The following is a 21845-nucleotide window of genomic DNA, read 5'->3' as shown; positions in this document are numbered from 1 at the left end:
AACCAATAATCAAGAGGAGGGCTGTGACAACTACTGCCATGCCACACCTATGCCTGTCACCGATGCTACACATCTGCTGACCCGTCCTCAGTCTGGACCAAAAATCCTGGGAATCAGTCTGATGACATTTCCTCTCCACGCCCACAACAAAACAGCAGAGTGCAAAATCGATCCCTGTTCTAGATGAAGAGTTGGAATGGTTGACCACCAAAATGTCAGCTGGAATGAGCCAGTCTTGCCTGCATCCCCACAGCCCTACCTGGGGACCCAGGCGCCTCTTGTTACCACTGTCATGAGCAATACAATTATCGCTAATGTCCATGTTGTTGCTACTGATGACAATAACAACAGTAACAAGAGCCACCATACAGTCACACGCAAGCACTTGAGCCAGGCAGACGTCAAGGCAGGTTAACATCATTTTATTGCACCCCCTCAAGTCCTAACCAGTAAATATTAACATTTTTGTTTCACAGACGAGGAGTATGATGTTCAGGGAGTTCAGAACCCAGAAGATAAAGGTGGCAAATGTGTCTGTGTCGCAGGCCAGAAGTCTCTTGACCAAGCACGACACATGGTCTCTCACAAACCAGGAGTCCATGGAAGAAGATGAGAGGCAGGTGTAGCAAACTCCGAATCACCTGGAGGAGCAGCAGGCCTGGCAGGTGCAAGGACACAAAGAAACATCCCGGGTCCCCACGGGGTGCGGCCCTAGGGGTGGGAGGGCGGCCCCCTCGCCTGGCTTCTCTTTCAGATGTTCCTGGCCCGCAGCTGAATGGGTCCCACGATGACATCCACCTTCTCCTGGTAGGAGCCCACGTCCCTCTTGGACCTCATGATGCAGCCCCTGCGGCAGCGGGAGAAGGAGTCGTTGGCTCTGCACACCACCATTTTACACTGCAGGTACACCGAGGGGAAGCGCTTCAGGAAGTAGAAGGAACTGAATTTGAAGCGGGCGATGCGAGGCGACGGCTGAGAGTATGATTGGTAGGTTTGGTCCTTCACACACCTGGAAGAAGAGAAAAGGCAGCCCGTCAGCTGTGGATGCATGATCTTCTTCGTGATGCATGTGGGTCAAGCGTGGAACCCCAAGGCTTCCTCTGGGCCAGGAACCCCACGCCCCCTGCTGCACCTTCCTTCCCGCAGAACGTGGGGTTTGGACATTGGCTGTCAGCCTCCGGGAAGATCCCAGCAGCTCTGCTAAGTCAGCAGCATCTTAGAGCAGCAGATCAGCCCAGGGCTTCCACATAGACAAGCAGGCTCCATAGGGTGTGGTGAGCGCTCAGGGACCATGGGCTGGATGGCCCTGGTGACCCAGGTGAGTCAGGGAAGGAGCAGGACCCAGGGAGAGGGCCGCAAAGTATTAGAGCTCCTTTCCTTTCCCGGTCTCAGGGCCAGGCAAGGTGACACTCCACTACTCTCTGGTGTCTTTGGTGGCCACCACCCCCACCCCCAGCCCAGTCCTGCCCTGCCCAAGTCTCTGGGGCCATGTCTCTTGACTCACCTCAACTGGCCCTAAGCCCTGGGTAGCTGTACTTGCCACATGAGCTGGAGTACTCTCCTGTACTCCCTAATCCAATATCAACCATCTCCTTATTCCCTCAGATGCCTCATCTCCACTGGTGTTAGCAGGAAAATTACTTAAGAATCCCCTGAAAGAAACTTCATACTCTGATATGCATGAGGAGCATCTCCCAGCTCTACCCTCAGTCCAGGAATCAGCTTGCATCACCCACTGAGTATCTCTCACAGTAGGATTTGGTGGGGGCGGGGGGAGTAGCAAAGAGGAGAGCAAAGAAACTGGTCCATGAGGTATAGGGTGGAAATTTTTTGCAGGTGGATGGGAGCTGTCACTAAGGCAGCCTGATTCTGCCTGGAAATGTGGCCCAGGGTTCACTCGATATCTTCTTTCTGCCTTCCAGAGCTTCCTTCCTCTGCTTTCAATGCACTTTCTCTCAAATACCATGTTCTTTTTCTCACAGGAGTCACTTTAGCAGCAAAGGTGAGAGAGAAAGTACCCAGAACCTCGTCAGGAAGTAGGACAGTTGTAAATGAGGTCAGGGTAGTCCTGGGGCTACTAGGAAATAATTGCATTTCCCATATAACTACAACAGTCAGGGTGGTCTGTGTAGGTCAGAGCTCCAAAACCCAGGCTGCACTTCAGAATCCCTGGGGGACATTTTTAAAATACAGATACTCAAGCCCCACGACAGATTAAGTAAAGAGAATGTGCAGGTGGGGCCTGGGCACGGATGTGCTTGAAGCTCCAGATTCCTCTAATGGGCATCCAGGTGGGTGATCTTGTTGGTGCTCAGGTATAGTCAATGAGTCCCTGTACTCCAAAGACAGCTGGATTCACATCTACCCCCACATGCATCCTCTCCCAAGGAAATTGCATTATCTTACATACATATATGCCAGAATTTGACTGAAAAGAATCATTTAGCAAAGAAGAACCAAATCACTCATTTGTGTTAATCTCAATCACCTGACATAAACTCAAATGTCACTTTGTTACTATTTGCAGAAAGAGAATATGGGTAAGCTTCTCCCCACTTTTGCTGCCAAGGGGGCTGCTGTGAATTGAACCAGTGGCATAGACTAAACAAGACAAGCCTCAACACCTATCTCAACACCTATTCAAACTGACCCTGGAAAAAGGTACTGTTTTCAGTAGCTCAGGGAGGTGTAAAATTTAACCTCCTGACCCTGATTCCTTAGAGAGCCCCTTAGCCTATCAGTACAACCTCTATATTGTACTTCTATGTGATTGTTACTGAGGTGTCAAGGTCAAATTATAATCCAAGAAATGGTACACACACCAATGGACAAAGATGAAAGGATAGGGATGGGAGTTGTACATCCCAATGTCCCAGAACCCCTTGATGAGCTCAGAAGAGGCAAATCCCACCTCACCAGAGTCCTGTCACCCAGGGAAGGAGGACTGTAGTAGAGGAGCCCAATTTGGGCACCACTGACCCCAGCCTGGGCACCATTGACCTGGTCTCTGCATCTCTTGAGCTTGGTTAGAACCACCATTCTCAGCTGCTAGGTCAAGAGATCCTGGTTACCCACAACATTCCTTGTGGATGACCTGCCATGCATGCTCTTTGCCCAGGGCCCCAGCTACTCCTTCCCATTTCATCCTCCCTACCACCTATGATGTGGGCATCACTATTCTCATCTTATGGGTGAAGAGACTGGCTCAGGGAGATATGATTGCCTGCCCAGAGTGATGCACCTGGTACATGACAGAGCTGGGATCTCAATCTTGATCTGCAAAATCAAGGCACACATGTCTTCTTATGGAGTTTGGTCCCCTGGGTCTAATGCCAGTTACAGCTAACCTGCTTGGTGACCCCTGGTGACTCATTCACTTCTCCACACATCCATTTTCCTATATGTTTAACCAGGTATGACAACCTGACTGGTTAAGTTGATCTATCAGAACCCAAATCCTTGAGACTTTGAGCTACTCATGTTTGAATTGTCAGGTGAAGGTTGACATTTGCCCCGTGAAGACACTCCTTACCCACTCCGGATTAGATCGTAGGTCAAAGATGTAAAGTCATTGGAATATGGGGATGCCACGCAGGTATCCACAAACAAGGCTAAGGAGGCATCAGAATGGATGATCTTAGCCTGAAGGTACAAGTTCTGGTTTAGGTCCACATAGTATGGTGTGCTGGTCACCGGATATAAAAATGAAGAGGATGTATAAAAGGAAATGTTCACGTCAAAATTGCCATACTGCACTTCCTTGACCTCGATGTTGTCATTAGTAATGTACATGGTGTCAACCCAGGTGTTCTGGAGCATTTTGCAGCTGATGTGAATGTGGAGGTCCTTCTTCCTCTTGATGATGGCACTTGGAACAGCTACTTTGAGGAAGTTGGAATAGGTGATGGTATCATTATCGACCTGGGAGAGGAAGACAGGAGAGCAAAGTCAAGTAAATGTCACCTGCTAAGGGGAGCTCACTGCTGATTTAGGTTACCATGAGAGGGAAGTGACTCAACCAGACTTCAAACCCCTTACAGGAACACACAGAGAAGGCACATACCTATTGCCATGGCTCCAATTATCTGGGCTGGGCATGCTGCTTAACTAGTAGGACTCCCTTCTTTCACAGAACCCCTTCCTCTACTATGTGATGGGGACCGCAGGTGGGACAGGTATTGGGGCCTCCTGGGAGCAGCTCCCCATGAGAAGATGGGTAAGTCTGATGACCCCTTGCCCTACTGAATGGCCAAGCTGAGTCCAGACTCCATGGCTCAGGGCTTTTCATACTTGCTTTGTTTCATTCCCACTGTGGCTGGGAAAAACCAAGGGAGGAGGCCATGTATTGAGGGAGGGGATGGTAGGATTAGTTCTCACTGTGCTGTTTGGATAGTTTGGTAGCTATTGCAGCTTGGTGTCTAAGACTTACAGGAGTGGAAGAGACACAGGGTGGAGTTCTAGCTGAAATGGGTCTCTGATCTCTGGGGTAGGGGCTCCCCCAGAATCTCATGGGGACAATTGAGCAAAACGAGAACACTTCCTGTCACACTCTGCTTTGTCACTCCCCATACCATGGGATGGATTCCTACTGTGTCTTTTAGCAAGCAGCAAATTCATAAGAATGTTGGTCTCTCACACCATTTGATGTGCCTAATGGTGACTTTCTGGGAATGAGAGTCTTGTACCCAGTGGTCTGTGAGCATCTCAAGGAAAAAAATGATGCGATCGGGGCTTGGTACAGTGTCAATGATACTGTCAGGAACATCAATAAATACCATAAATGATGAAAGGTATTGGGTGCAGGGCCCAGCAAAAGTACCATGATGGAGGAAGAATGGGGCCCAGATGGCTGAGAGGATACAGGTGAATGAGGCCTCTGGAAGTTCCATGGTCATGATCATTTGGCCCCAAGTTAGATAAGCACAAGCCTAGTCATTGCCAGGCAGAAACAGGGAGGAACACTTTCCCTCCCAATGTGGTGATGGTCAGAAGCAAACTTCTTTCTGCTAGCCAGGTATGAGTTCCCATAAGTAATGGATACTTTGGCAAAAACAAGCACAAAAAGAACACCATGGTGGCCAAAAAAGAAGTCCTAAAATGTGAGGCCAAATTACTCTTAAGAAAAAAAAAAAAGAGGTTTTTCAAGTAGTCACATTTAGTCATACACCCTGTCAAGAACAAAACTCCATTCCTGGTCATTTGGGAGATTGGACAAGTTCTCTACTCAAGCCAGCACTTGAACATCTTAAATATCATTGTTCTTCAGAACGGTGTGTGTTGGAAAGGCTTTCCCTTCATGCCTGCAGTTGCATAACTCAACTCTGAATTTGTCTCTTCCAGAAAAATGTATGAAGAGAGAAGAGTTTAACAAATAATTTAAAATGGTTTTGCCATCCCTTTTTCTTCGTTGGGCAGCCAGGGAGGTGTCTGCAGCCCAGGCCTGTAGGGGAGTGTCAGAGTCCATACTCTGGACTCAGGTCCGGGGAAGGCATCCCTCAGGTGGGGTGGAGAGACTGCATGTCTCCTATGCCCTCCATCCATGCAAGGAAAATTCACTGTATTTTCTAAAAATGTAAAGAAAAAAAAAGAGTGGGCTTTATATGTGAGTGCCAGTGGTTGTCAAAAGAAACCATATACATTTGACTCTGTTACCCCTTCAAAGACAAGCTGAGGTGCCTTTAGTTTAATTCTGTACGCTAAATCTAAGACTTCCTGGAATTCACATTTGTCTATGGCTTCCATGCTCAAGCTAAATTCTGAATCCATTCCAAGCAATGAACATGGAATGGAAGTTTATTTCTTGATCACAAGAAGCAGTTCTGACTTTAGATTAAAATTCATTTTTAGATGTCTGCTCAGTTTGGAAGGAACTCAGGATGTAATGGGACATCTTACAGATAAGTAAGTCCCACCTTGACATCCCTCTCATGTGGTGGGGAGACCTTGCCTACTCAGCCATGAGAGCCAACATTCGCCTGACAGCACTCAGTGAGGCTCCTGGGGGAGCTGTGTGGATGGCTCTGGCTGGGGATCATGCCAGTCCACCTTTGAATCCTGGATCAGCAGATCATGACCACGTGGCCTCGGGCAAGTGGCTTACCTTCTGTAAGCCTCCATTTCCTTATTATTACATGGGGATGAAAGTTGCCCTGAGAATTTCAAAAGTCATTAGAATTTATTTCAGTGGCTGGCATACAGATTAGCAGTTTATAACCTGATTACACAGGGGTTAGGCTCCATACCAGCACCACTGGGAGCTTCCAGGATGAGTAAAACAACAGCCCTGCCCTGAGGCACTCAGTCCAGTAGAGGATGGCAGGTATTTAAATTAATGGAAGAATGAGAGTGTAGCATGTGCAGGCCACCATGAACCACCTTACAAGAACCAGCATCGGCACGTTGCTTTGGTGGCTTCTAATGGAGACGAAGGAACATCGATGGGGTGGCTCAGACGTCAGAGTCTCTGGGCTGTACTTCTCCAACCAGGAGGGATAATCATCTTTGGTGTACTGACTCCCACTGACTAAACTCATGGCAGGCCTGAAATACAGCACACTTAAATATAAAAGCAGGGCTGCCTAGAACTTCTGCACGCTGTGACTGGTAGGTACCCTTCTCTGAACGTAAGTCTCCCTATCCATTCAGTTCATTTCAGAAGGAGATCTGATATCTGAGAAAAAGGAGCCAGGTGGCCACAGTGGTAACTGTGGACTGTTAGGCTTAGGCACCTACCCATGGCTGACAGGCCAATCTGCTTGGCTAAATGACTCCCCTTACTCTCCCACTGTGTCTTATGTGTCAAAGGATCAGGAATGACTTTGCCAGGTAACAAACAGTGTCATCTTAGCACCTAGCTTAGTGATGGCTCATAGCAAATGCTCAGTAAGTCTTTGGTGAATGACAAATTGATGCCCTCTGAACCTATGGGTCATGCACATTGAACATACTTGAGCATTTCATGTTACGTATTTACTGCAGTCCCAAGCCTCATAAAAATATTCGCACTATGTCTGTTCCCTTACAGATAATATCTTGAAATGATTCTTTAGGTGTCATCCCCAAATTCAGAATTTAGAGTAGATGATTTCAAATAAATCTACATAGAATTAAATGCAACCATTGTAAGCATGTAACTCAATGAGGTTTGACAATAACCATAACAAGAAGGTACAGAACATTTCCATGAACTTCACTCCTTCCTGACGCTTGGAGGCAGTCTCCTCCAACCAGATCGGCTTTCCATCAGACATTTATTCCCCATTCCTGGATTTTATAGAAATGGAATCACAGAGGAGGTACTCTTGTGTGGTTGGCTTCTTTCACGAAGTGTAAGGTTTTTGAGATTCTCAGTGTCCAGTGTTTGCCCTACCACTTTTTGGCCAAGTGGCCTTGGCCAACCTGCTTGACCCTTCGAGGCCCAGCCTCCCTATTTTTAAAGTAGGGTAACAATGAGAGAACACTTGATGGGCAACCGAGGGGTATGACACCAGCTAATCCTAGTGTCTGGCCCTGAGAGGCTGAGCAACCATCCAGGTTGCTCAGGACTGAGGTGTTTTGTGGAACACAGGACTTTCTCATGCCAACATCTGCAAAGTCCCAGGCAAACCAGACAGCTGGTCACCCTAGATGGTGATAGCTCAGCTGCAGAGGCTGGTTTATTGTGAAGCTAATAAAGCCTCAGCCTCAGGACCTCCCCTGTGCCCAGGTTCTTTCAAGGCCTAGCAGTGTACTGGCACAGCCATATGTTTTTGTAAGATTTATAAGTAAGATATGTTTGCATTCTTCTGCTTCATGAGGTACCCTTCCCTCTCACCAACCCCAATTCCAAACTATATAAGCTTCAGGCCCTACAAAACCTGGAGCTTCTATGGTTATTGCTGATGTGAGTGGCAGCCTGCCATCCACTCTCTGTGCCTGACAGTGGAGTGGAAAATAGCCTGCTGACCTTCCTTCCTCATTCTTCCATTTGGAAGTGGCTGTAACTTGTATCATGCCACTAAACAGATTTAAATCTTCACCCTAATTACACCGGATATACCATCATCATATCTTTGGGTTCCCCAGAATTCAAGAAACAGCATACATCCTCTGTCTCAGTAGGAGAAAGAGTAGGAAGTCCTAGACTTACCTGCTCGATGGTGCCGCAGCCTGAGTACGGAATTTTGAATGTCACCTGGCTGGCCGTTATTTGGGGCTGACACTGGTAGCTTTCATTCAAGGTGGGAATGACAACCTCAGTGTCAGGATAGCCCAGGGATCGGAGATAGCTCCTGCTCACGCTGGCTTGCATATGGTTTGGCAGACAAAGCAGCTCTGGTGGCCAAGGGCAAACAATGCAGACAGTCAGCACCCCAGCAAGCCCACTAGGCACTCCTCCCGTATAAAGATGCAATGACCAAGATGGTGGACAGAGATGGCCCACATCAGAATAGGCCTCACCACAACCCCTCAAATGCTACATGGCTCAGGTCAGTGTCCTTCTCACAAGGCCCCTTTGAGGGCACAGGGACTTTGGATTCCCCTGATGGAGAAATGGAGGCAGGATGTGAAATGAGTAAAATGTTTTTGCCAACCTATCATTTATCCGTAAAGTAATGCTCCAGTTGAATGGTGGAGATATTATAAAGTCTTTAGCTATGGAATGGGTCAATGCTTAAAATCCTGACTGCAAAAGAGAGCTCAGACATCACCTTACCCAGTCCCTAAGCCAATCTGTAAATCAACCCATTTAACAGCTCAAATTGTGACCACTAGCTGGAAGTGGCTGAGTGACTGGCTTAGTCTATCTTCAGATAGAAGCCAAATATGCTAAGTCTCCAGACACAATCACAGTGGCCAGGTGGTCACTTGTATTTTTGATATTGACATTCCACCATATGCTGAAGGTATGACCTCACGTCTTATATTTAGTCTGTGCTGATCACAGTAAGACCACCACACTGCCCATCATCCAGTTCTGACCCTTGACCTCATTTCTGGGCAGCCAGAGTCCCAAGACCACTGCTCATGGCCCCTTTCAGCACCAGATCAAGCCTTGGTGACCTGACAAAGCTGCTCTAGTTTCTTATTTTGCAACCACAGGAGGGTTGAGCAGAGGTGTCGCCCACAACGAGCCCCCATGAGAGGACTTACTGGTGTTATCATCGGAAGGACTGGAGTAGTAGTTAGCCTGGAAGCCCTTCCTCGTGACGCTGCCATCACTGACGAAGCGAATGGACATGAAGTTCGATGACGAAGTGAGAGAGCTCTTGGCTCCATCACAAACACGGGCAATCAGAGGGGAACTATGGGATGGGCCATCGAACACTTCAATATAGTCGTAGTTACAACCACCTTCAAGCCTGCAGGGACAGAATACAGTTTTGGCTTCGCTTTCAACCAGGATTTGATGCAGGGGGTCAGATCTCAGGGAGGGGGGGTGTCACATCTTTGTGACAAAATTCATAGTTGAAAAATAATAGAATGATATTCACCTCCCTGTGACTTCCACGCATGGATCTTCGTCCTAACTTTTGGGGTCACACATATGCAATCTATAGCCCCTCTCCTGACACCCCTTTGAATCATGAAAGGAGGGATCACAACCTGCCTTCAACTTTCTTCAAAAGGAAACTGGTTTCCCACAGAATAAAATAAATATTCATGAATCCACAGTGATAGAAATAAATAACCAAACTAATAAATATCGGACAAGTCAAATAACCTCTCTGAAGATTAGGTGGTCAACCTTCCTCCATAGGATTGCATGAGCTTTAAGTATAGTCTCTGAAATCCAAAATGAATTGTAATGATGAGGAGATTAAAATGAAACTGTATCTTTTGCAAAGAGATAGCAACTGAATGTCCAAGACAGAGATGTGCAAGGCCACAGCAACCAGAATGCATGAGAGAAGGCTATTGTGTTCAGTAATGGTTGTTACAGAAGAAATAATGGCACCCCGTTTCTGTGACACCAGAAAATACTCATACCTCTGTATGGTCACCCCCTCCTTGGACAAATCATAGATATTTTAAAATATTATTTATTTATTTATTCATGAGAGACACAGAGGAGCTGTAAGCCCGATGCGGGATTTGATCCCAGGACCCCTGGATCACGACCTGAGCTAAAGGCAGATGCTCAACTGCTGAGCCTCCCAGGTGTCCTGGACCAATCGTATATTAATGTGGCTATTTGTATATTAATTGATGCTATTTCCTCTGCTTAAAGCAGTGATTCCACTCTTCGTGGAATGAGGAACAGATAAACCGGCCTCTGCAGCAGAGATTTCTCTACCTTTGCTTGACCCCCCAAAACTCACCTCCTCAAAAAAGGAGGCAGTGAGGATAAAAGGGTTAAAAAAAAAACTGGTGTGGTTAATAGGATTCTGTGCGCTACTATTACTCCTAACAGTCATCCTCCCCATTGGATAACATTTTCCAAGTATGTTCATCTATTTCTCTTTCATGATCTTTCCAGTACCCAGCAATGAGAGGAAAGGAGATATTTTATTCCCTTATTTTGAGGGTCAGGAAACTTAAGTGATTTCCTGTGGTCACACAGCAAATCCATGACAGACCTGGGACTTTGAAGCAGGGCTGTCATCCTGGCCCCACCTCCACGGGCTGCCTCTGTCCTCAGTGAAAAAAATTGAACCCGTAAGAGAACATGTTAATTGGGCCAACATCTCTCCTGAAGGGCTAGATACCATGTTCTAAACTATCTGCGAGGTGCCCCACCTATTCTGCTTTGCACCCACACACTTACTGGACATCTTTGAAGACAACAGTCACGTGGTAGTTGTTTGGGACTTCAATGTCCCACACACATCTGGCGTTGTTTGGATAGTTCCCGGGATAGAATGGGCTGGAAAAGTGCCCTGATGGCTGGGACATGAAGCCTCCGCAGGAAGAATTTGCTACTGGGAAGAAATGGAAAAATGTGGAGGGCCCTCAGAGCCCACTATACGGTCCCTTCAGGGAAATTTTTAAACAACCCCGTAGACAGAAACTCAGCAGGAAGTGGCATAGACCCAGACTGTCCAGGGAGCCTCTACTTACGGAAGATGTCTCCTCGTTTTTGTCACTGTCCCCCAACCCTCTCCCCTGGTGCCCCACCCAGTGGCACTGTCATTGAGAAGAAGGGAAGCAGGGTTTGTAGGGAGCCCAGAACTTACTGTTTGGGCTTGTGACATCTTGAATAAGAGCTGTTGACAGAGAGAAAAGATAACAGTCAGTTTCCTCGGATGGTTGGCACAGTTGTTCAGTGCTCACCTGCTCTGTGCAGAAATGTGCCAACCCTGGGTTCACAACCCTTGCCCTCAGAGAGCTCACAGCCTGGAGTGGTGGACGGGAAAGAGCAAACTGCAGCCTAACAGGATGGGGCTGTGATCAGGGTAAGCCCGGATATGGTGGGAGCCCAGAGTGTTGGCTCCTGACCCAGACTGAGCAGAGAAAAGGGACAGGTAATTGCGGGGCGGGGAGAGCAGGAGTCAAGCAAAAAAAGTAGAGAGGGGGGTTCCATGCAGAGGGAATAGCCTGTGCAAAGGGACCAGGCCTGAGAGTAATAGCACACTTAGGGAACATCACTGTGGATGGAGCAGGGAGGGGAGAGGAAACCAAACAGATGCAGGAAGTGGATCATGGAGAGCCCTAGAGACTGTCCTCAGCTATGGGGATCTGCACCCCGACAGCCCTGAGGAGTCACATGAAGGGTCCAAGAGCATGGAGGCTGGGACTGACTTGGGATTTCCTAAGGACACCCCCTGCTGCCATGTGAAGAATGGAGATGGGGGTGGGGGGCAAGGCTGAGGTGGGGATCGAGGGGAAAGATCTGAGGAGCCAGGAGTGGGCTGAAAATGCTTAGAGCAGGTTGAGCAGCAGCTCCAGGTGAGCAATCAGGAGCTTTGGCTGGTTACATGGAGTTCAGTGAGGAAGCAGCACCCACTGACCAGAGTCTGGTGTCCGAGGGGACAGGCAAGACCTACACGGGAGGCTGGCCCTTCTTAGGGACCAACCGGAGATCTGACTCTTAGGCTGGCCAGGTGACTGATGGTCAAAGAGGAGCCCAGGGAGAGGGCCAGCCCTCCTCGGGTGGAGACACCAGCTGCAGGGGACACCAGTGCCAGGGAAGGCATAAGGGGCGATTCCTGGGAGAGTGGGTAGCATGCCCGGCACCAGCAGCAGAGAGGGCCAGCCAGGCGGCTGGGTGGAAATCACGGGTTCTTACCAGGCGTTGTTGGGTCAATTCCTGAAAAGAGATAGGAGAAAAGGGTCAGTCACTGAAGTGTACCTGGAGGAGGGACCAGATTGTGGCAGGGACACACCTGTGTGACTCAGTCTGACCTTTTTAGTGAGTGCACCATGACTCGTGGAGTTACTGCTATGGAGATCTGTGTTACCAGGGGGAGGCCTTGGGAAGGTCTCCCCAGCTTCTCCCCCCGCCTCATCATCGCTTGAGGGTGATGCCATTAGTGCCACAGCCAAGGTCACACCATCACTTAGTCCTCATTTCTCACTTGTCTTGAATTGTTCTAAGGCTTTACACACATGAGCCACTTAGGTTTCTAATCGCCATTGGCAGCAGGTGCATCATGACCATCTCCTCTTTGAAAAGGAGGAAACTGGCTTACAGACATGACCTCATAGCTAAAGGTTGCAGAGCAAATGTAAGGGTGAGAACATACACATATGCCAGCTGTGTGGCCAGCAAAACGGCCCCAGGGCCTGAGACAAAGTGGTCCCTGCATGGTCTCCCAGAGGGGGAAGGCCAAGGGCACAGCTATAAAGCTCCTGTCCACCTCCACCCCCAGAACTCAGCCACAAACACCATCAGCCACCAGCCCTTAGCATCCCCTCCGTAGTAGGTCAGAGGAGAAAGGGGCCTTCCACAAATGACACCTTGTGGTACCTGAGCAAATGACTGCAGCATCTTCACTGTGTGCACAATTATGGGAGAACCAGCCTTGGTTCCAGCACTGCCAGAGGGTAGATTCGGTCCCTGAGCATGCTACGCCGTCCAGGGTGATGGGGCCAGAGCCCTGCCCAAAATAGGCGTTTCCCGGGGCTGATACTGCATATCCACACCTCAGCTGTCTGCAGACCACCTGGGCATCCTGAATGTCCCAGAAATCATCACAAACCGTCCCCCACCTGCCACCGTGGTAAATTTCCACACGCCCGGCACATGCATTATAGGAGACGTTGGAATTGACTAATCTCAAGCTGGCATCTGAAAGACAAATGGAATAAGAACTGATGACCATTCCCACAACAGATCTCAAAGGCCAAATACCCCGTGGGCCTTTCTCACCCCCAAAGTCACCAGGGGATTGATCAGGGGACGAACATCTCCAAGATCAGCTGGAACGGGCTAAAGACACCACAGAGCTAAGACCCCCCTCACCCTTCAGATGGGGACATGCTAGCTCAGCAAGATCAGTCACCAGGTCACCTGGGAAGTGGCAAATCCAAGGCCAGGGTGTGTCCACTACTCCCCACGGCTCTCAGCCTTGGTTTACCAGAGTCGGCTGTGAGATAAGGAGGAAGGGCAGCACATGGCTGGAGCCATTCTTTGAATTTACATAAGAACCATGACACACCCAAAAGCACGGTTCACCTAAACACACCGAGCCTCGAAGGTCACTTCTGTTGGATTTAGTTCAAACGCACCTCTAGGAAAGGAGTTATACCAAGCAGAAAAGCCGATGTTTTGGACACTGGCATCACTTCGAAATCGAACAGTCATTCGGTTGTAGGAAGAGGTGAATGTTTGCCTGGTGTCATTACAAATTTTCCCCAGAAAGTTACTGTTATTCAGTGATCTATCAGAGATTTCAACATAATCAAAAGCGCAGTTACTATGCATCTCCAGCCTGTAAGGAAAAAAAAAGTGGACTCATATTGACATTGAAATTTCTATTGTTCCTATATTTTACAGATAGTTTGGGCTTTGATGAGTGATGTCATTGAGTCTGAAATTTTCTTTGTGCTCTTCCTCAATCAGATCACAGGGCTTCCCTATGTTGCCCTGATGCTTCATGGTAGGATCAGAGCAACGTAATGTCACCTGAGAGTGAAAAAGCATCCATGGAGGACCATCCTTCACCGGATGATCTGAGTTTTACTTACTGCAGACGGTTGAAGCCCAGATTTATGCGGTAGCCGGGGTTCACTTCTATTTCCCAGACACACTCAGCGTTGTTGGGGTAGTATCCAGGGTAGGATGGGCTTGAAAAGGTCCCACTGGCATTGAATAAGAAGCCACCACAAGCTGTAGACTGTCCTATAGAGGAGACAGAGAGCGACACCCCAACATGGCAGGTGTCAGGTGTGTTATAACAAGCAATTGTTTTCTGGGTAAGAGTCCTCAGGCTTCATCCTCCCATCTTACAACATGACTCAGTTTTTCCTCTCTCAGGCCTGGTCCTCGGCTGCCCACATTGGGGGCCTTGATCTGAGGATCTACCTAGAAAAGCAGCTCTCTGCCAAGAGGTGACCCAAGCTTCAGAGGGAACATGGGTCCCCTTGTAGTAAAAATCCCAAGAAACAACAAAGTGATTATTGTCATTGTCCAGTGGAGGACAGGGATATCGTGGCTGAGCTAAGCAGGAGGGGTGACCCACGGAGAGCTCTCTGCAAAGTAATTTATTCTGTAGGGTCTCCCGCCAGCTGACAAGAAGCAGTGGAAAGTGGGGTCGAGAGGATGGTTTCTGCCACAGAAAGCCTGGGCTTGCATCTTGGCTCTGCCTTTACCAGCTCCATGATCTTGAGCAAGTTACTGAAACTCTCTGCCTCAGTTTCTTCATTTGAAAAAATGAGAGGGCTAATAACTAGTATCTGCCTCATCAGATTCCCATGTGTATTAAATGAGACAAGACACGTGAACCTCGAAAGCAGTGCCTGGCACAGCGTACGCACCCAACAGTATTAGCTCTTATTATTTATCACATAATGATAAATAATATTAAGCATTCAAACTTTCGTTGGTCAGTTTAATAGACCATTTAAAAATATTTAGATACTCGGTGGTGATATAAATTGAGTTTGGTTCTTATCCATAGGTCTGTTTGTGTGCTATTGCACACTGTACAATTTGATGGTTTTTAGTATATTCGGAGTGCTAAAGCCATCACCGCAGTCATTTTAAGAGTATTTTTGTCACTCCAGAGAGAAACACTGACCCAACAGTAGTCATTCTTCTTTGCCCCCCCCAGGCCAAGGCAACCACTAATGTACTTTGTCTTTACAAATTTGCCTATTCTGAACATTTCTTATATGTACAATCTTACAATATGTGGTCTTTTGTGACTGGCTTCTTTCACTTAGCATCTTGTTTTCAAAGTTCATCACTGTTGTAACATATATGAACAAGCAGCAGGACTTCACCTCCCTCTATTGCTAAGTAATATTCTGCTGGATACATGGACCATATTTTGTATATCCATGCACTGTGATGGACATTCAGTTGTTTCCACTTTGGGGCCATTGGGAACAAAGCTGCCCATCTCTGAGCAGTCATATGTGAGTTTCTGTGTGGACACGTGCTTCCCTTTCCCCTAAGTATATGCCTATGAGTATAATCACCTGGTCATAGGGTAATTCTCTGTTTAACTTTTTTGAGGAGCCACCAGACTGTTTCTCAAAGCAGATGTACATTTTATATTCCCATCAGCAGAGTGTAAGGGTTCTGAATTCTTTGCCTCCTCACCAACACTTGTCATTACCCGACGTTTTTATTCTAACAAACCTACTGAGTGTGAAGTAGTATCTCTTTGTGGATTTGATTTGCATGTCCCTGATGGCTAGTGATGTTAGACATATTCACATGTGCCATTGACCATTTGTATATCTTCCTGGAGAAATACCTGTGCAGATCCTGTGCTCATTCCTTCATTGGGCTATTAGACTTTTTATTGTTGACTTGTAAAAGTTCCTTATGTATTCTAGATGCAAGTCTCTTATCAGATGTATTATTTACAAATATTTCCTCTCCTTCCTTGGAAAAACAGTGTTTCATAAGGATAATTTGGCCTTTAATATATGCCTACCTATAAATTCTATTTCTACATTGGGAAGTAATGAAAGATGAGGCTAAAGTTTCAGAGCAGAAGATATGCATTATAGATTTCTAAAAATGTAATAGGGGCAATTATAAAATAAAATTAAAATGTTACTGCATGTGATTACCTAAGTATATAAAACAGATTTAGAAAGAATTAATTCTTTTGTTCTGTGATTAGTAATTGTTTAATTAAATCAGGATATAGCCATAGAATGGAGAACTGTGTGACCATTAAACTTTATGGTATAAAAATAATTTCAATGCCATAAAAAGGTTAATGTTAGGGACACTAAAAAAGTATCCTATACTCAAGTGAAAAAGGATGTTATAAGGGAGGGTATAAAGCGTGCTGTCATTTGTGCATATGTGCATGCTGATGCATGTATCAAAATGCCAATTGTGATTAAATGTTCACCCATTCATCCATGTGTTCACTTATTCTTTCTAGAAACATGTTATGCCAGATACAAAGCTAGGTAATAGGTATACAAAAAGGTAAAAGGCAGATATGGTCTCTGCCCTCAGGAAGTATACAGTTTGGCATAAAAGTCATGGATGATCTTTTGTAAATAGACATCTGATGTTGTAAGTCCTTAGCATAAAACTTGTCAACACATCCAAATGTCCTTAAGATAAGGTCAGAGTCCTAACCTGTGCACAAAACTCTGAATGGTCTGCCAATAGCCAAGCTCCTTCCCACCCAGGCCTTCAAAGTGTTCCTTCTGGCTGGAAGACATGTCAGCAAATGAGTCTGCTTCCTCTGTGTGCCTCAGCATAAGCAGCATCTTGTACAGAATGCCCTCATCCCTTGATCAAGTAAAATCCCTGATAATATGCCCTCTTTACACACTGAACCTCCCCACTGAAGGACCTGTTACACCTGTAATTACATCATAAATCCAGTAAAAGATATTAACTACTGTGAGCCATTTGAGGGGGGAGATCAGTTTCTCTTTTCAAACATTCTGAAAATTTACAACATGCTTGAAGGCCATTGGACCATATGTACAGCAAAGAATACAGCAAAGACCTTAAAATATTTCACATAAGAAGAGTCAGTATTTGTTAAGTACGTTCTATATACCAGGCACTATGTTAACTTTAGTCCAGTAAATTTATTACTTTCCTACAGGAAAAATTGGGAAGATATGCAAAGACTTATAATGATATTCTGCATCAGAGGATCATTCATAATAATGAAGAAATATAAACATGTAAATGTCCAGCAGTTGGGGACTAGCTAACTTGTGGGGGGTCAGAGCTATGTAATGAGACCAAAGGCAGGCAATTAAAATGATGGGAAGAAAATATTCAATGACATACACAACTGGCCATATTTCTTAAGAGTCTTGGAAAGCAATTGAGCAATAGCCACTCTGGGATGGAAAATTTACTTGTAAAGGATTGATTAGTTGTGAAATGATCCATTTATTGTCTCCCTTCCTTCTCTCAGAGCTTTTGAGATACCCCAAGAGACAAAAGCCTTTAAACGATTCTTTGAAGAATACCTTATTCTATTTCCTTGAAGAAGGGGAAGTAGAACTCCTTATTGAAACAAAACTTAACCGGGTGGAAGGGGATAAAAAGGTTGCATGTCTGGAAGGTAGAGGCAGGTTGTGTGTGTGCATGCAGCTTGGGTGCAATGTATGGGGGGGCAGGTTTGGGTAGGTTACATGCCCTTGTTCAACTGGGCTGTGCATTTATAGGCATCTACTGCATGGACAGCCTGCCTGGGGAGAAGAACTCCATTCCCTCGGGTAGAAAAATGTGATACCTACCATGAGTGGTTGTAGATGAAGGGCGCCACCAATCTAGAAAGAAAATGAAATAATTTTAGGACTTTAGTGGAAAAGTTTTCATTCCATGTTCATTAGTTTGGTAAGGAAAGGTCAATGGTAACTCTCATTGGAGGACCTGTCAGGACTTGTCAGGTGGTGGACAATTACATCCTACACTGTGGATGGCCCAGATGGGCTAGAGTATGGTGCTTGTACTTCCCAACATACTCGGCACTGACTGTTTTCACCATGGGGTAGAGAACACTTGGAGATGGCTCTCTCAACATGAAGGGATTCTGGAACACACAAGCACTACTAGGAGTTTATATGGGCATGTTTCTCAAATGATCCCAATTTTGACTGAACAGTTACTTTCTTCTGAAATAACCAGAGGGGACCAAAAGCCCTTCCACCGCAGAATCTTTGAGCAAATCCTGGCAGCAGGCAGGTGCATGAGACCCAGATGGGCCGGTAATCTCAACTAAGTAGGAGCCAAGGTCCTGGGGACTCAGCTGCTGGTCACTGTAGTGAATACCAGAGTCCTCCAAGAGATGAGCCTCGTCCTATCTTCCAATTCTAGAAACGTGAGAGTCGGATTCCAGACATGATTCATGCTGAGCTGGGCTACAGCTACTCACCTGTCGTAGTAGGAGGGCTTTCTGTAGATGCTGCAAAGGAAGAAGACACATCATCAGTTTCTGTAAATGCTGTGCAGGAAGAAGCCTCTCAGGCTCCAGACAAACAAAAACTCTGAGGGACTGTCCCCGCTAGAACCAAGAAAGACTTTCTGGGAGTGGTTGTGAGGAGCAGAGCTGGTAAATACCCCCAAGGAACAGTGCTGTGGAATTTGTTCTCAAAATCTTTATGCCCATTCACACACTGATACTCCACAGGCACTTTAAAGAAGGTGCTGTAGTTCACCCATAAAACTGAGGTACACCAGGATGATGGGTGATGCAGGGTCCTCTCAAGCTATGAGGGAAACCCCTGCCCTTCAGTAACACTCAGAAATACGAGAAAACAGTGAAAGAAAAAGAGTTTTTCTAGAAAAAATAACAAAAAAACCCAGAGGGCCAATATCATGAGGACCCACCTGAGCAAATGACACTTGCGTCCTCTGAGTGCCTGCAGTTGTGCAAGTTCCAGCCATTGTGGGGGCAGTTCCACAGGTAGGACTCATTCCCAGAGCAGCGCAAGTCATCCAGCACAATTGGGCCCGAGCCCTGACCAAAGCGGGCATTTCCTGGAGCTGATGTGGCCCAGCCACAGCCCAGCTGCCTGCAGACTACGTTGGCATCATTGGTGTCCCAGCTGTCGTCGCACACGGTGCCCCACGAGCCTCTGTACAGGACCTCCACGCGGCCCTGACACCGGTCCCCTCCGTTCACCAGCCTCAGAGCCAAACCTGTTTCATTCCCTAGCAGGACAAAGAACGAGACCTCCGGTCTGTGGATGTCTTAAGGTCATAGGCTAAAGGCATGTGGCAGACTCAGGGGCTTCCTCCTGGCTAGTGGGCCCTGGGCAGGCGGTCACCTTTTGCACGTGCCCAGAGGTTCATCGTCAGCACAGGGATCGGACCAGAGATGTCCTAATCAGCCCAGGCCTAAGGATGCTCCAATGCAGAGAAGCACCTTATGATTCATAGAGGGCAGGAGGAAGACAAACTCACCCCACCTTGGACACACTGAGGATGGACCCCCATAGCTACTGAGGGCAGGCCAAGGCCACTACTCAGCGGGGCAGCTTAGTGGCTCCTGTGGGGTCCTGGCTTGGTTCTAGCAAAGTCCAAGGACATAAGGACACCTTGGCAAGGAAGGTGCAACAGCAGCAGCACTTTGCCACTGTCTTCCAGGGACTCTACCCCAAGGCCTGGGGGTACAACCAAAGTCCCAGCTATGCTTGAGTCACCTCCAGGATTCACACTGAGAAGATCTTGGAAAAGATCTTCACTGAGCATCAGCCCAGGATCGCCCTGGAACCAAGTGGCCACCCCCTGTGATCAGATTTAGGATCTTGTATTCAAAGAACCCTCTCTCCACCTCCCATCCTTCACATACACAAACACACACATAGGAACACACACACATGGGCACACACACCCATGGGACAAGGATAAGGAAGGTACACCCTGAGATTCCTCCTGTCATTTCCAAACCAAAACTTCATCCTGAAGCAGAGAATAAGCCAGGGAGGATGGATGGGAATATTTATCTATTGTGGCATTTACAAATGCAGTTGAGGGGCGCCAGGTGCCCAGAAGAGGCAACAAAGGTAAAAGACAAGCACACATAATGGGAAACAGTCTTTGAAAAGTGTTTCTGGTGGGCAGTGTGACAAGTGCACATCTGCTTCCTGACTCCTTCCACCAGCCTCTTGCTTAGCCACTTACTTGGGATGAAGGCCATTCAGGAGAACAACCTGGTGCCCCCACATCCATCTCTAAGCCAGGAAGATTCTCCTTTCCCTCAAGAAACTGTGCCACCTCCCTACTCGAGACATGTATATCTGAGGGGTCTCCCACACTCTGAAGCTTGGACAGAAAGAATCTGGGGTGTGTGGGATACCTGGGTGGCTCAGCAGTTAAACATCTGCCTTTAGCCCAGGGTATGATCCTGGAGACCCGGGATCAAGTCCCACATCAGGCTCCCTACGTGGAGCTGGCTTCTCCCTCTCCCTCTGCCTGTGTCTCTGCCTCTCTCTCTGTCTCTCATGAACAAATAAATAAAATATATATGAAAAAAAAAGAATCTGGGGTGTGGTGGGCCCACCTGAAACCGATCAAATATCCTAGTACCCGGAACATGGCCATCACTTATTCCACTCCCATCCCCTGAGCTCTGTCCCTGACACTCTGCATATACACATGACCCTGATGAGTCTGAGGCTGTTGTAAGCCCTGAGCAGGGGATAGGATCCAGCCTGCTCTGATGACCCTTCCATAGGAGGTCAGTGGGCACCAGCAACCATCCTCTCACTCAACTTGTCAGCATGGATTGCGTCTCAGGTGAAATTTACTGTATACTTGGTCAGTTCTCTGACTTATAGGCAACCATCTCATGGGACCCTTTGAAAGGACTAGAGGAAAACTCAAGGACTGATGGAAATATGGGACTCATGAGTCACCTATCTAGTTAAGAACAGCCTGGTGGAGACCCCAGTGATGGAGGGCACAAACAGAGCCCATTGGTTATACAAAGAGCAGTGGTTCACCCACACTGGTGAGAATAAGGGCGGATGGGACAGAAGCAACAGGCCATTCCAAATAGGGTGCCGAGCACTCACACACCTGGCTAAGGGGCATGTGGACTGGGGCTGAGCAACTGTGAAAAGGAAACATGAATAGGACACACAGCACACAGGTCTCCCTACCAGATCAAAGGCTGAAGAAACTCAGACTATCCCAACTGAGTTCATGCTTCCATGTGCCTTCAGGTAGACAGAGCCAAGGCCTGCCATGAACCAATCAGGACTAGGGATCCCCACCCTAGGTCCCAGTGCCCACACCTGCTTTCTGCTGGGTCTGACAGCTGACATTCCAACAGGTGGAATGCCCCTACCAGGCCAAGGACAGGCCAACAGAGCCACTGCATTCATTCTATGTGGGAAGAGCAAGAGTGAATCTGGGCAGTTAGTCTGCAGAGACCCCACTTCCACCTCCCATGTTCAATGCTCTCACTCTTTACAAGGTAGTTGGGCCCTGATGCAGGAGGTCAGCCTCAGCAACTGGGGTCCGGCTAACTTGTTGGGGGTCATAGGTGCGTAATGAGATCAAAGGCAGCCAATTAAAATGATGGGAAGAAAATATTCAAGGACATCCACAAGTGGCCATATCAGTTCTTAAGAAAATAGAAATCTTTTTAGCAATAGCCATTCCAAGATGGAAAATTTACTTGTATAGAATTGATTAGTTGAGAAATGATCCATTTATTGTCTTCCTTCCTTCTCTCAGAGTTTTTGAGATACCCCATGATACAAAAGTCTATAAATCGATCCTTTGAAGAATACCTTGTTCGATTCCTGAAAAG

The 21845-nt window shown here is 47.2% G+C and overlaps 1 protein-coding gene across 50 annotated transcripts in view; it reads right to left on the bottom strand.

Annotated features, from left to right (window-relative positions):
- Positions 1–406: 406 nt before the first annotated feature.
- DMBT1 (deleted in malignant brain tumors 1) overlaps positions 407–21845 on the bottom strand; it is a 110204-nt gene continuing 88765 nt past the window's right edge. For 38 of the 50 annotated variants that reach the window (XM_049103226.1, XM_049103244.1, XM_049103225.1 and 35 more), the window contains 13 exons: positions 18914–19237; positions 18459–18488; positions 17821–17853; positions 14110–14263; positions 13651–13853; positions 12890–13210; positions 12209–12229; positions 11157–11186; positions 10748–10901; positions 9133–9341; positions 8129–8313; positions 3533–3921; positions 407–1009 (listed from right to left, as the gene is read on the bottom strand). In XM_049103226.1, coding sequence (XP_048959183.1) covers positions 751–1009; positions 3533–3921; positions 8129–8313; positions 9133–9341; positions 10748–10901; positions 11157–11186; positions 12209–12229; positions 12890–13210; positions 13651–13853; positions 14110–14263; positions 17821–17853; positions 18459–18488; positions 18914–19237 — 2312 coding nt within the window. In that variant the 3' untranslated portion in view covers positions 407–750. The remainder of the gene's footprint in view (positions 1010–3532; positions 3922–8128; positions 8314–9132; positions 9342–10747; positions 10902–11156; positions 11187–12208; positions 12230–12889; positions 13211–13650; positions 13854–14109; positions 14264–17820; positions 17854–18458; positions 18489–18913; positions 19238–21845) is intronic. The other 12 variants (XM_049103231.1, XM_049103232.1, XM_049103259.1 and 9 more) reach the window with 3 other exon arrangements.

This window comes from Canis lupus, chromosome 28 (genome assembly GCF_003254725.2).
Source record: "Canis lupus dingo isolate Sandy chromosome 28, ASM325472v2, whole genome shotgun sequence".
Taxonomy (NCBI): domain Eukaryota; kingdom Metazoa; phylum Chordata; class Mammalia; order Carnivora; family Canidae; genus Canis; species Canis lupus.
The sequence above is the reverse complement of the archived record's forward strand: the minus strand, read 5'-3'. Positions and strand labels throughout refer to the sequence as shown.